The following is a 12,631-nucleotide window of genomic DNA, read 5'->3' on the forward strand; positions in this document are numbered from 1 at the left end:
TTATATTGGGTCTTCTGGAGAGGAAGGGTTGCTGTTGGTACGACCTGGGTTTCTGTCTGGGATTTCATCTACTGTGATGGAGAAGGCAGAATTATATCCTCGGTGGCCCCTGACGACTGGAAAACTCTTTTGATGTCCCCGGGTCTTCTTTCCTCCTAGGCGACGATATTTAAAACTGGAGTTGATATGTACATTTTGGCCACTAGAAGACACGATAATTTCTCTTTTTCCCACAGTGTGTTAAACCGCACCCCTATGCATCTGATCCAGGAAATCATATTAGTAGATGACTTCAGCAATGACCGTAAGTAACATTGGTTATTGGCAACTGAGGCACAGAGGTCTGGTCCCAGCCCCCGTGTACAAGTAGAGGGGAGCCCACTGATACCCTAGAGGTGAAAGACATGGAAGATTGAGTGTCCATCTATGCCTGAGCTTAAAGGGGTAATAAACCTTATATTTGAGAAAAAAAAAAGTTGAAATGTTGGGGTTCTCTGTTGTAAGTTTTTGAAGACTGAATTAGCTAAATTTATTAGATCCCTGTCTGGGGTGGTTGGTGAGTGAGTGTACATGTGTGGATGAACGCGTGTGGCATCAGTGCCGTTAGCTTCTAACCTACATCCCTGGACCTGAGAAGAGAGACATCACACATTTAGAGACTCATCACTAGAACCCAGAGCTCCGTCAGAGACTCCTAGTTTTGATGCTGCATTCATGTGCCCATTCGAACTGAGGCGGCCACGTTTTCTCCCTCTCGTTCTCTGGGATCTGGCTGGCCTTGACACTGGGATCCCCATGGAATGTCCCAACAAACATCCAGGGCAGTGTGAACCTTAGAGCCTTTCTACACACTGGTTCTCACCATTTCCGGCCTCATATTTCCATTGTTATTCCATGAAAGAACCCAGCTACCATCCAGATTTACTCCCCTGGTCCACTTTCCCAAGGAAAACATACTGGGGTCTCAAGACATGTGTTTACGTCTGAAAGTCACACTCATTGTAGAATCATGGGCAGAATCCCAGCATGAGCCGTGCCAACCCCTTCTTCTAACAGCCACTGTCTGGGATGCAGTTCTACTCAGTCAACCGTATTCAGGTGGGGCAGTCTTTTCCTGCTGGTGAGCCAGGTGGGTGACACCAGGGGACGGACAATCACAAGTATCAGGAAAGCAGCCTCCACCCCATCCAGCGTAGGTGCTGGGAACTGGACACAGGGAGGCTCGCACATTGACACCAGCTGCATAAGCACCAGAAACGCACACACAAGGACAGCAGCTCTGCATTCCTCATGGAAAAGTGGGTTGGTTCTGTGTGAGGTCTTGGTTACAAAGACCTGTACTAGTTCTGGGACTCAGTGGTCTGCTCTCCTTGCCTAGTGAGGAAGAGTTTGGAGTGGGGTGTCACTCCTTCTGGGGGTCACCTGGTGCTCAAAAGCAGAAGGAAGTGCTGTAAGGTCCCTGAGGAACAGGATAGCCTAGGGTTTAAAAGGAGCCACAACAGCCTGTGTTCAAACCCTAGATCTGGAACTTCCTCACTCCTTAGCCATGTGCCTCAAGAAAACCATTAGCTTCAAGTCAGTTCCCATCGCCTCTATAATAGAGATGACTACGGTCATATAGAGGGTTCATATAGAGGTCAATGTATTGACACATTCAGAGCCCTTAGAAATAAGACCATGCCTGGGGAAGCCTGTAAAAGTCTCTTCTGTTGCTTATTAGAGTCCAGAGCTAAGCAGAAAGGCCAAAGTCTATAAACAGAACCAAAGGGTGGGGCTACCAGTCAGGCCAGGGCAGTGGTAAGGTCACAGAATAGTTCCATTATGATTGGGGTAAGTGGGGTCTCTTACACACCTGGTCACATCGTTCCACATGCTGGAGACCACCCTCCCATTATAAACTTTGTTGTTATGGAACAAACATCTGTTGGTAGAACTCTTTATAAAGAGGGCCTCCATGCTCGAAAAGCAAAGTCCAAAGTTGTTTTCTTCCTGGCATTTTTAACTAGACCCACTGCAGTGAAGAGACTCTGAATTAATTAATTAATTAATCCAATGGTGCATAGCGATGGAGATGACCCTGAGGTGACCAGAACAAGGTCTCACACTTGGGACGTTTCCATGAAAGCTTGCAGGTACCACTGTGTGCTGACCTGTTCCAAATGGGCCCAGTTGTTACTCGGTGACCCTCGGCCCCTTCCATTGACCTAGGAATACCCTGGACTGAAAACCAGGCTCTCCAGTCAGGGTGGTGATAGCAAGTAGGTCTACCTTCCTGATCCTTCTAATTTGCTCACGTGCAGTCAAGCCCCAGGTGCTCACCGCGACCTTTGTCTTTGCAGCTGAGGACTGCAGGCAGCTGGCCAAGCTGCCCAAGGTGAAGTGCCTGCGTAACAGCGAGCGGCAAGGTAGGTTGCACCACGGGGCTGGGCAGGCGTGTGAATGGAGAGTCAGGTGGGGCAGGTGTATGCATTCGGGTGTTCGAGGGAGACTGAATGACTCTGCTGTGGTCTGGCTGGCCACTGGAGCAACAGTGGTACCCACCTGGCCTTTTGTCCCTGATCCAGGTCTGGTCCGGTCCCGGATGCTGGGTGCGGACATTGCCCAGGGCACTACTCTGACATTCCTGGACAGCCACTGTGAGGTGAACAGGGATTGGCTGCAGCCCCTGTTACATAGGGTCAAAGAGGTGAGTCAGACTGAGAAACAGCTGAAGTTCCTACTTCCCCCTTCTTCCAGGGCCTCCACGCTGGTGACTTCACTTAACGGCTGTAGACTGGCTCTCAGGGCTTGAAAACCATCCTTAGAAGTCCTGGCATATTGGGGTGGTGGCGTGGTTGGAATTAGTAGAAGAGTAGTCTGACTGCCTACCCTTATGCTAATTAGATTGGCACCTATTTGGGGAAGAGTCTCAAACAGGCTATGTGGAAGGAATCAGTTGGTACTCAGCACATCTCACATGGTTCCTATATGCTCACGCTGTACTGGTTTGGAAAGAACCAACACGGAACAGGTGACCACGGGCAGAAGTGCCATGACAAAGTGGTTCTCAACCTGTGGGCCACAACCCATTTCAGGGTCAAACAGCCCTTTCCTGGGGGCCTTGTAAGACCATCAGCAAACACAGATATTTATATTATAATTAATAACAGCAGCGATATTAGTTATGAGGTAGCAACAAAAATAATTTTATCATTGGGGAGGTTGCCACAACATGAGGAACTGTATTAAAGGGTTGCAGCGCTAGGAAGGTTGAGAACCGCTGTGCTGTAAGAAAGTTGCTCATGAGAAAGAAGCATAGGAAAGCTTAGTGTACCTCTCAGGTGCTGAGCAGGCCCCTTCAGTGGGAACTGTTCTATCCCAGAAAGGTCTCTGTGCCTGAGCTGCTCTCAGGAGCCAAGGACTAATGAAGTCACCCTCTTGCTGATCTGTGTCTGGAGCCAAGAAGAAAGTAGAGTGTGTAAGCAGAGCTTGAAAGCCAAGGCTGCAGAACCACAGGAAGGTAAAAGAGGGTAGGGGCACAGACACTAGGACACTAGCCAGGGAGAGGCGTTGGGGTTGGAGGCAATGGTCCCCGCTTCAGTCCAGGTCATACGAACAGAAATGGACTTAGAGCCAGGAGTGTGGTGTTATAAAAAATCCTGTGGCCCAGGAACAGAAGATGGGAAAGAAGAGGCCCGTACCCCTTGTTTTCCATCACAAACGTGTCCCACAGTTACTGCAGACATTTTGGAAAACATGGAACATGAGAATGGAAGCTAATCAACCGAAATTCTCTCTTGCGAAGACATCCGCAGCCTCGCTTCTCCCCACTTAGGATCATTTTCTACTCAAAGAAACATCTTTTGGGACAGTTGTAGTCATCCTGTATTTGCCCAACTTTGTATTCTGTATTCATGAGGTCTCTAAGGTAATTTAACCCGAGCCAGAATAGCACATGTATTGCATGTGTGCATGCACATCCATGTAAATGACAGCCAACAAAACTGACCATCTTAACCATTTCAAACTGTAGTTACAGACTCTGCGACTCTCGCTACAAGCTAATTATAAAGCATCCTTGCCACCTCGGAGGCACACTTCCCACTGATGAGCCACCACTCCTCACTTCCGTCCCCTCCCTGCCTCTGCAGCCACTAATTTGCTTTGTCCCCAGGGACTTGCCTATTCTATACACTTCATAAAAATAGAATCATATGAGATGGTCGTTTGTGGTGAAATAATGACCCCATGGTAAGTCTGGGCCATGTTTTGCTTCTGTATGTTCATCCACATGTGGGACCAACACTAATGCTGCTATAACTAGTCCTGTACAGGTTTTTACTCATGTATCTCTTCAGTTCTTATGGATGTATATTAAGGACTAGGATTGCAAGAATTAGATGTTTCTTGTGTAGGGACCCCTCCAAATGATTAACCTCAAAGAATTTTCTTTTAGTTGCTATTGTTATTCTTTGACAGTTTCATACATTAATCCCCCAAGGTTAGTGCACTCCCCCATTTCTGTCTTTCATCTCTGCCTCTCTCCCACTAAATTTTTTCTTCTCTCCATTAGTAATTCTCCTCCAATTTTGTTCTCTTGCTCTCTCTCTCTCTCTCTCTCTCTCTCTCTCTCTCTGTCTCTCTGTCTCTCTCGTCTCATCATACATGTAGCCCTGGCAACTGAGGATCTCCCCATGTATACCAGGCAGGCCTGATATTTGCCTCCTGAGTGCTGGGACTAAAGACTTGTACCACCACTTTATTTTTTGCTTTTTTCTGTCTTTTCTGCTCGCCGTATTTATTTAAGGTTACTTGCATGAGCATTCATGAGGGATTATTTACTGGAATATAGGCAACTTGTCAGTGGCTACACCACTGGGGAGGATGAATCAGCCCCTCCCCTAGTACTCCTCAGCTGCCCATAGACTAACAGTGGGAGGTGGAACCTCACAAGCCCCTCCTCCATGCTTGAAAATAGGATGTGCCCAATCTTAAGCGAGTCTTTAGTCAAAAGCCACAGTCTCAGAAGGTATTTTAAGGAAGCCTAGTTGTAATGACTCTGAATCCTTTTCTATCCCAATAACTCTGAGTCCATCTCAGAAAACTTCCCAGGAGATGGTCTCATTTCTCTCTCTGCAGCCAGCCTTACCTACAGACTGGCAAAGTCTTCCTTGCTTTTTCAAATGAGAGCTTGCAGCCAGACACTCTTCTGGGAGTCATTTGGCCCCATGATGGAGCTTAGCTTCTTGGTCCCCATCACCTTCTGAGCTCAACCTTTCACTGTGAAGAGATTAGTGAGAGGAGCCCCAGCATTCGCCTAGAGAGTTCTCTGTGGGCTGCTAGGTTCACCCCGAAAGCCCTGCCTCTTAACGCTATGGGGGGAGGGGACTCTGGGACAGCCTCTCAAGGAGAGGGAAGCTGTATGCCTTCCAGCTGTGTTTCTGGATTTCTCTGTATGTGCCTTGTCTCCACATAGAGCGTGATCTGATCTTGAGAGTAGAAATAGACATTTTAAGCTATAATTGGAGATCGAGGTTTTCAAAAATAGAACGAAATAAGAAAGAAACTGTCCTAGGCTATCTTCAGCTGAAGTTTTCCATGCAGCACCTCCCTAATTTTCCTTCCCTTCCCTCTAATTACTTGATACTGGAAACACCAAATTGGTTTCCGTTGTGTTGTTGTTGTTTTTTTTTTTCAACATAAGTTTCTTTCCTTCACCTCTTTCCATATATTTTTGATGGGAAAGAGATTTCAAGAAATCTCAATCTTTTTAACATCCAGCAAATATATATAAACGATAGCTGATTTACCCTTCAACGCCTTCGCGTGTGTTTTCCTCACTAGCTTCCTTACACGAGCTCTAGTCAAGAGGCAGGATCATCCTGCAATAGTAGCAAGTTGCCTTCACGTCACAGATTTGCGAACAGGATCCCTTGGAGCGTGCCAAATTACTAAGGTCATACACATGTCTATATGACAGAGCCTGAATGGAAACCTAACTATTCTGTCAACAAATGTGTCCCTACCCCACAGTAGCCCCTCTTTAAGGACCCTTCTCCAGCTTCCCTCATATGAATGGTTCAGATGTAAACTAATCCTCCACCCTCTGCCATTTGGACATTTGGTCAGCTGGTGGCGCTATTTGGGGAGCTTATGGAACCAGTGGGGGAAGGGGTCTAGCCAGAGGGAATAGGTTACCGAGGGTGAGTCTTAGGTGCTGTAATGTACCCCTTTTGCTGTTAACGTCTATTTGCTTCCTGATCTTCAGAGCATTAGCAAGCAGCCTCACACTCCAGCTTCCACAGAGTCCCCTGTTGTCAGACCCTGCCTTCCCTGCCACTTAGAGCCCAAATAGACCCTTTTTTCCCTTCAGTTGCCTCTTGTCAATTATTCGGTCATAAGGAGAAAGACATAATATACCACACCTGCCCCTAGGCCGGCTGAGAGGCTCTGGACTATCTCTAGACCCTAAATCAAATTCGTCTTCCCTAGACTGTGGAATTTCCTTACATTATCTTTGTCCTCCTACAAGTCCTACACAACAAGACTCAGGAATGCTGGTAACCACCGAGAGAGTGCTTCTAGAAATTTCTGATTGCCCATTCACAATATGCTTTTAATTATGCGAATCGGTGGGAAAACGAGAGGTATGAGAGCAACAAGGATTGATAGCTACTGCCCAGTGCTTTCAGCCTCTCTCCTCCTGATAAGAGTGGCTGGGGAGTGGAGATCAGGATGGGGCAGAGAAAACAGACTTGGATTTCCATGGTAGGGAATGGAGATGGGGAAGAGGGAATAGTCCAGGATCTGCCCAGGATTTTACCAGCTGCTTGCTTATGCTTAAACTTGGGCCTAACTTTTAGGCTATACCAATTACGGGCACACAACAGGAGCCTCTGTTGACTCTGGGCCAACAACACAATTATTGAGACTCTTTTCATCCCTGAGGCTCCAGCTTGGAAAGCTACCCTGTTAAGCCTTAAGTGACCCACCTGATCCTTGCCATCACCTACACAAGGGTGTAGGGAATGATTCTCTCTCTCTCTCTCTCTCTCTCTCTCTCTCTTATCCAATGCCATCAAATACTCGCTGCCTTCCAGGCTCTGGGCTAGGCCAGAGAGTAGATACCAATCCTCTTGTGTTGAGAGCTTGTGTTCTGATTTCAGTGACTCACTAAAGTCTTCTGCGGCCCCTTTCAAAGTAATAACCACACATAGCACTTGGCCCCCAGACAGCCCTCACTGCCTGTTCATTCTCCATAGACCAGATACCACAGTTGAGTTGCAACAGATACAAGGCCTCAGAGGGGTAGGAGAGTGCTTGGGAGCCTATCACAGCCATGGCGCAGAGCCCACGTGGAGGCCGTGATTGGGACACACGCTCTACACTTGGTTTTTCACTTTTATTTTTAAACAAGGAAAGGAAGTCTGTTTCCACTAAAGCAAAACAAAATGAGGTTATCATCTAAGAGTCCCCAAGACCCTTCCTGGACTCAGTGCAAGGATCCACAAGTCACCGAAGCAGGCCCACTTGTACTTACTTATCATTGATTGCTGTGAAAGGAAACAGTAGCAGAAGCAAGGCCCTGTGCAAAGTTCCGTCCTGAGCGTTCAGTTATCCTCTCCCAGAAGGGTTCTGTAGAGTGTTTACCTCTCCCAGAAGAAATGCATGGCAGCCCTGGGAGGGGATGGCAGTGTTGCCAACCAGAGAAGCTCACCTATGCCTTGGCATCCGGACCTTTAACTAGGCAGCAATCATATACAGGAACTTGAATATTTTTTCTTTTAAGACAGTCTTGATTTATTTTATATCCAGGATAAGTAGCTTACAACTAAACTTTTATAAAAAGCTTAGCATAAGTATGTGGTTACATTTTTATGCATAATAGGTATACCACAATACCAGACATAGAGTTCACACAGTATCCATATCTCTCTCTCTCTCTCTCTCTCTCTCTCATCTCTCTCTCTCTCTCCCATCTCTCTCTCTCTCTATATATATATATATATGATCTCATGTATATGATCATATATATGATCTCACATATATATATATGAGATGTATATATATCTCATTGAGTAGACTCACATCGATTTATTTAAATAACCGAATACTGGTTTCTGGCACTCATATCTCCCCTTTGAAAAAAGGCAAAGTTGGCTTAGGTTGGGCAATTCCTTGTGATTTTTTTATGTTTTTCACGCCCATGGTAGGAATAGTATATAGAGAAAACCTTCCAACTATAGAAAGGGTGACGGAAGTCTCTCATAAATAATGGTCCAAGCAGGAGACTCCTGGAGAAGATGACTATTCTCAGTTTTTCTTTTAAAAAAGGTCCCTTCAACCTGTTCTCCATTTATTCAGCCACAGAACATTTTGCTGTCATTCGACATCAGCTCAAAAGGGAGCAGATGGCCGCAAGGACAGGATGCTGATGTCCCTGTTCATCCTGGACGCCTGGTTCTGCCCAGGTCTCCAGTGTTGCAGGCTGATGTTCGTGGGGTGAAGAGTCCAGGGCGATCGGTTTGCAGGTCCAGATGTAAACGATGATATGCTGCAGGACTTCCATCTTGGTCACCTTGCTCTACAGGATGCCGGGGACCAGTCCCTTGAGCTTTGAGTAGCAAACATTCATGTGGTAGAGTGGGGATGAGCCTGAATTTTATGGTCTTCTTGGTCACCATGTGGCTGTCGAGGTCAAGCTGGTACTTCATGGGACAAATCCCTCAGCATCCACCACAGTGTTAGCACGGACTATCTAGTGTGGCCCAAGACTCCAAGGAAAATGGTTGTCTTCTAAGCACAATGGACCAAGAGCTTAGAGGTTATCTCTAGCAGCTGGGTACATGCCTTTGAGTGTGTGCAAAGGTCACAGAAGGAATCAATGCAGCTACAGAGGTCCCTGAACATAGCAAGAAAAGACAAGTTGAAGACTTCGTTGAACTTACAGAATATACCCCTGAACTTTTGCTTTTAAAGTTAGAGTATTCTGAGCATACACACACACACACACACACACACACACACCATCAATGGCTGGAGAGTAGCTCCAAAGACACCATGGTGTGTGGTACCCAGGCAGGTGCGGTGCTGACAGCTGTGGCATCTGTAACATCCCTGCAGCAGAAGTAATGCCTTGGCAATGAGTATTCCTTTCCACCTGGGCCGACTGGTTGTCAGAGGTACCTTGCTTCTGTCAGAGTGAGCTGGATGTGGGAGGCCCAGGGTCAAATTAAGTCTGTGAACTTAGAATCGAGTGCTCAGTCATTCTGGAGCTTAAAAATAAGGCAGCCTAAATTGGGGAAAAGATTGAACATGAGAATAAATGGCTTCAGGGAGAAACCCAAGTTCCTGCCTGAGCTGGCTGAAGGGTGGCGGGTGAAAAAGAGCACTTCCTCAAGGTGGGCTGGCCTCTCCAGGCCACTGGACTCTCAGTGTGAGATCCCAGAGTCTTTGTGTTCCCAGCTTGTTTATACCACTGTTGGGGCTGTATCCCTGCGGTATACTCGCTTGCAATGAACAAACCTGATGGATTTGGTAGGCCTATCTGCTAGAAACTGAGGAGTTGGGCTGGGTTGTTTTGAAAATATCCCTTAGATGACTCTTTAGGAATTAGTTTTCTTTTAATTATGTGTATGTGTGCATCTATGTATGGGTATGTGCACATGGGTTCAGGTGCCTACGGAGGCCAGAGGTATCAGATCCTCTGTAGCTGGAGTTGTAGGTAGCTGTGAGCCTCCTGATGTGGACACCGTGAATTGAACCCAAGTCCTCTTGGTAGTGTAGGAAGTACCCTGAACCACTGAGCCTCCTCGCTAACCCAGATGACTATGATGGCAATATACAGGATATCCTGAGGAAGAAGAAAGTGATGAAATTGGAAAGCAAAAGGCGTGACTGTTTATTTTTACTTCACACAATAATTCTGCATAGTCATCGGGTCCTGGGCAGCATTCTCATATATGTATAAACAATTAATGATCAAGTCAAGGAAATTAGCATTTCTGTCACCTCAAACACTGATCATTTCTTTGTGTTGAGAACATTCAAAAATCTAACATTTTGAAATATATAATAAATTATTAAAAGCTGTATTCCTGCTACCATGCTGGAGAACTGTAGGACTTATGCCTCCTCTAACTGAATTTTGGTGCCTATTATCAATCTGCTTCCTATGTCTTCCCACTCCCCGCGCCCCCGGTAATGTCTGTTCTGCCCAAACCAACACTTCATGTTCTCACTCATATGTGGAAGCAGGTTTGAATGGCTTTAGGATCTGTGTTAAGAAGTGCACTTTATGTCAGAGGTGATTAAAGTACTGGACAATTGAGTAGCATGGCCAGATTTTCATAGCAGAAAGAGCATGGGCAACCATATACAGAAGGAGAGAAACAGTGTGGATGCGATGGAGAAGGGCTCAGGAGTCCACTGTAGTTCTCTAGACAAGAGTCAGAGTAGATTTAGAAGAGTCAGAGTCAGAACCAGAACCTGATCTGGTTGATGGACAGGGTAAATCTTAATTTAGTGCTAGGGGAAGAGGGTGTGGGATGCTCTGTTAGTAGAAGTTGGAACTTGAAGGAAGGGGTATGTCAGTAGAAGACGGTGAGGTCACTCTCGAAGAGCCGAGTGAATGTGTGCAGGGAAGTAGCCAGCGGCACATTGGGCTGTTAAGTGGATGGGAATTCGGGACTGGACATATAGGTGCGTGTCTGCCAGAAGGCAACAGCTATTCACCAGTTTGTCTAAGAACCTCAGCCCTCAGATGAAGGACTTTAGAACCCAGGTTCCCTTTGGACACGCACAGCTTTGCTTCTGATGGCTGTAGACGAGAGTCACTGGCTGATTGGTGCCTCTAAGTTCCCTGACTTCCAGGGAGCAGGTGCGCCCTGAAAACTGAATGCAGGTCTTTTTGTTTTGTTTTGCAGGATTACACAAGAGTAGTCTGCCCTGTTATTGACATCATTAACCTGGACACCTTCAATTACATTGAGTCTGCCTCAGAGCTCAGAGGGGGTGAGTGAGCTAATACGTCTTCCCTCTTCCTCTTCCTGTCTCTCCTCTTTTTCGTTCTGTCTTTTTCCTCCTATTCTTCCCCTCCCTCCTCTTTTTCCTCCTCTTCCTCCTTCACCCCATCTCAAAGTGGGGAAATGAAGACCTCCTGGTGAGTTGTCTGACATGCCTAAATCTGTATCTTGCAATAAAATCCAGTTCAGCTCGTCCTTGTCTCCTGGGACATAGATACCCCAGCCCTCGGCGCTCTAGCTTTAATCTGGGGCTCACCCCTAGGCAAGAGGATACAGGGGAAGCTAGAAGTCCCAGGTTATGTGGGACCTGACTTGGTCTGCCATCTTGATATTGGCATCACCCTCTCCCAGAGCCCCTCCCTCCCATGCTCTCAGCCTAGTCACCCAATACTGACTTCTAGGTAATTCTGGTGATTTACACCAAAATTCCCTGTTTACTCCTTCCTAAGACTCAGACCTATGGTTTTTGTTCCATCTGTCACCTTTGCACCATGTGTCTTGACTTCTACCCTTTGCTCTTTATTTCCTTACCTAGCAGGGAGCTTCAGACAGGCCCCGTGAGCTAGATTGGAGAAGGGAATGTAGAGGGAGCTTTGGTATCCCTGCTGTTGAGCAGATCAGGGAGACTTGTCTTCCCAAAGGCCAGTTTCTCCAGGAACTGGAAGAAGAGTGGGATAAGGAAGCTCTGAGCATGCTTTGAGACACCGAGTCAGCTAGGCCAATGCTGTGTTTCAGGGTTTGACTGGAGCCTGCACTTCCAGTGGGAGCAGCTCTCCCCGGAGCAGAAGGCCTTGCGCCTGGACCCCACCGAGCCCATCCGGTGAGTATAAAGGGCTGTTGAAGCAGGAGGAGGGCAGGTTCAGCTCCACTTGACCCTTTCTGCTGCCCTATGGTTCAGAAAGGTCAGTACTGAGTCTTCAAAAGAGTAGAAAAGTGGGAACAAAGGCCCCGGGGCAGGGAAGCTCGACATTTTCTCTTGTTCTAGAAGGTGTTTTTCTTCATGGAGACTTCTGGGTAGGGGAACAGGACCTTTAGTGATCTGTGCTGAGGAGTGGTAACCAACACTCTACATCTTTACAAGCCATGACACTTTTACACCTACTGATGACTAACATGTAAGGTCCCAAGATCAGCACATTTGGGCTTCTGGTGAGGGAAGAAATGCTTGCTAGGGCCCATGGGTCCAATTTTGGTTGTCAGGCATAACTGGAGTTTTCTCTCTGCCCCACCAGTTTCTAAATGACCACTCAGAGGCTTACTAGTAATTACAAACTGTTTGGTCTGTTAGCTCAAGCTTCTTATTAACCCATTTTTCCAACTTAAATCAACCCATTTCTATTATTCTATATTTACCATGAGGCTCATGACTTGTTACCTCACCCCTTGCTTCTCCAGCAGCTGCTGGTGTCTAACTCTTCCTTCTTTCTCCCTCTACCTCTGTTTAGATTTCTAGTCTAGCTCTATTCTGCCTGGCTATTGGCCAAATAAGCTTCTTTATTAGCCAATCATAGTAAACCATATTCCCAGCATACAGAGGGGAATCCTACAGGTGTTAGGATTCAGCTCAGGGTAGGGATATGGAGGCTGTAAGCCCTGTAATCAGAAAGTGGTAGGGTGGCATGTCCACT

The 12,631-nt window shown here is 46.8% G+C and overlaps 1 protein-coding gene across 1 annotated transcript in view; it reads left to right on the forward strand.

Moving 5' to 3' along the window:
• The window catches only part of Galnt14 (polypeptide N-acetylgalactosaminyltransferase 14), a 223,522-nt gene that overhangs the window by 173,394 nt on the left and 37,497 nt on the right, over positions 1–12,631 (forward strand). Inside the window, exons 4-8 of the mRNA XM_087907359.1 lie at positions 237–304; positions 2,340–2,405; positions 2,565–2,686; positions 10,905–10,992; positions 11,739–11,823. Of these exons, the coding sequence (XP_087763485.1) occupies positions 237–304; positions 2,340–2,405; positions 2,565–2,686; positions 10,905–10,992; positions 11,739–11,823 (429 nt within the window). The remainder of the gene's footprint in view (positions 1–236; positions 305–2,339; positions 2,406–2,564; positions 2,687–10,904; positions 10,993–11,738; positions 11,824–12,631) is intronic.

This window comes from Myodes glareolus, chromosome 6, assembly GCF_982192425.1.
Source record: "Myodes glareolus chromosome 6, mMyoGla1.1, whole genome shotgun sequence".
NCBI classification, from domain to species: Eukaryota; Metazoa; Chordata; class Mammalia; order Rodentia; family Cricetidae; genus Myodes; species Myodes glareolus.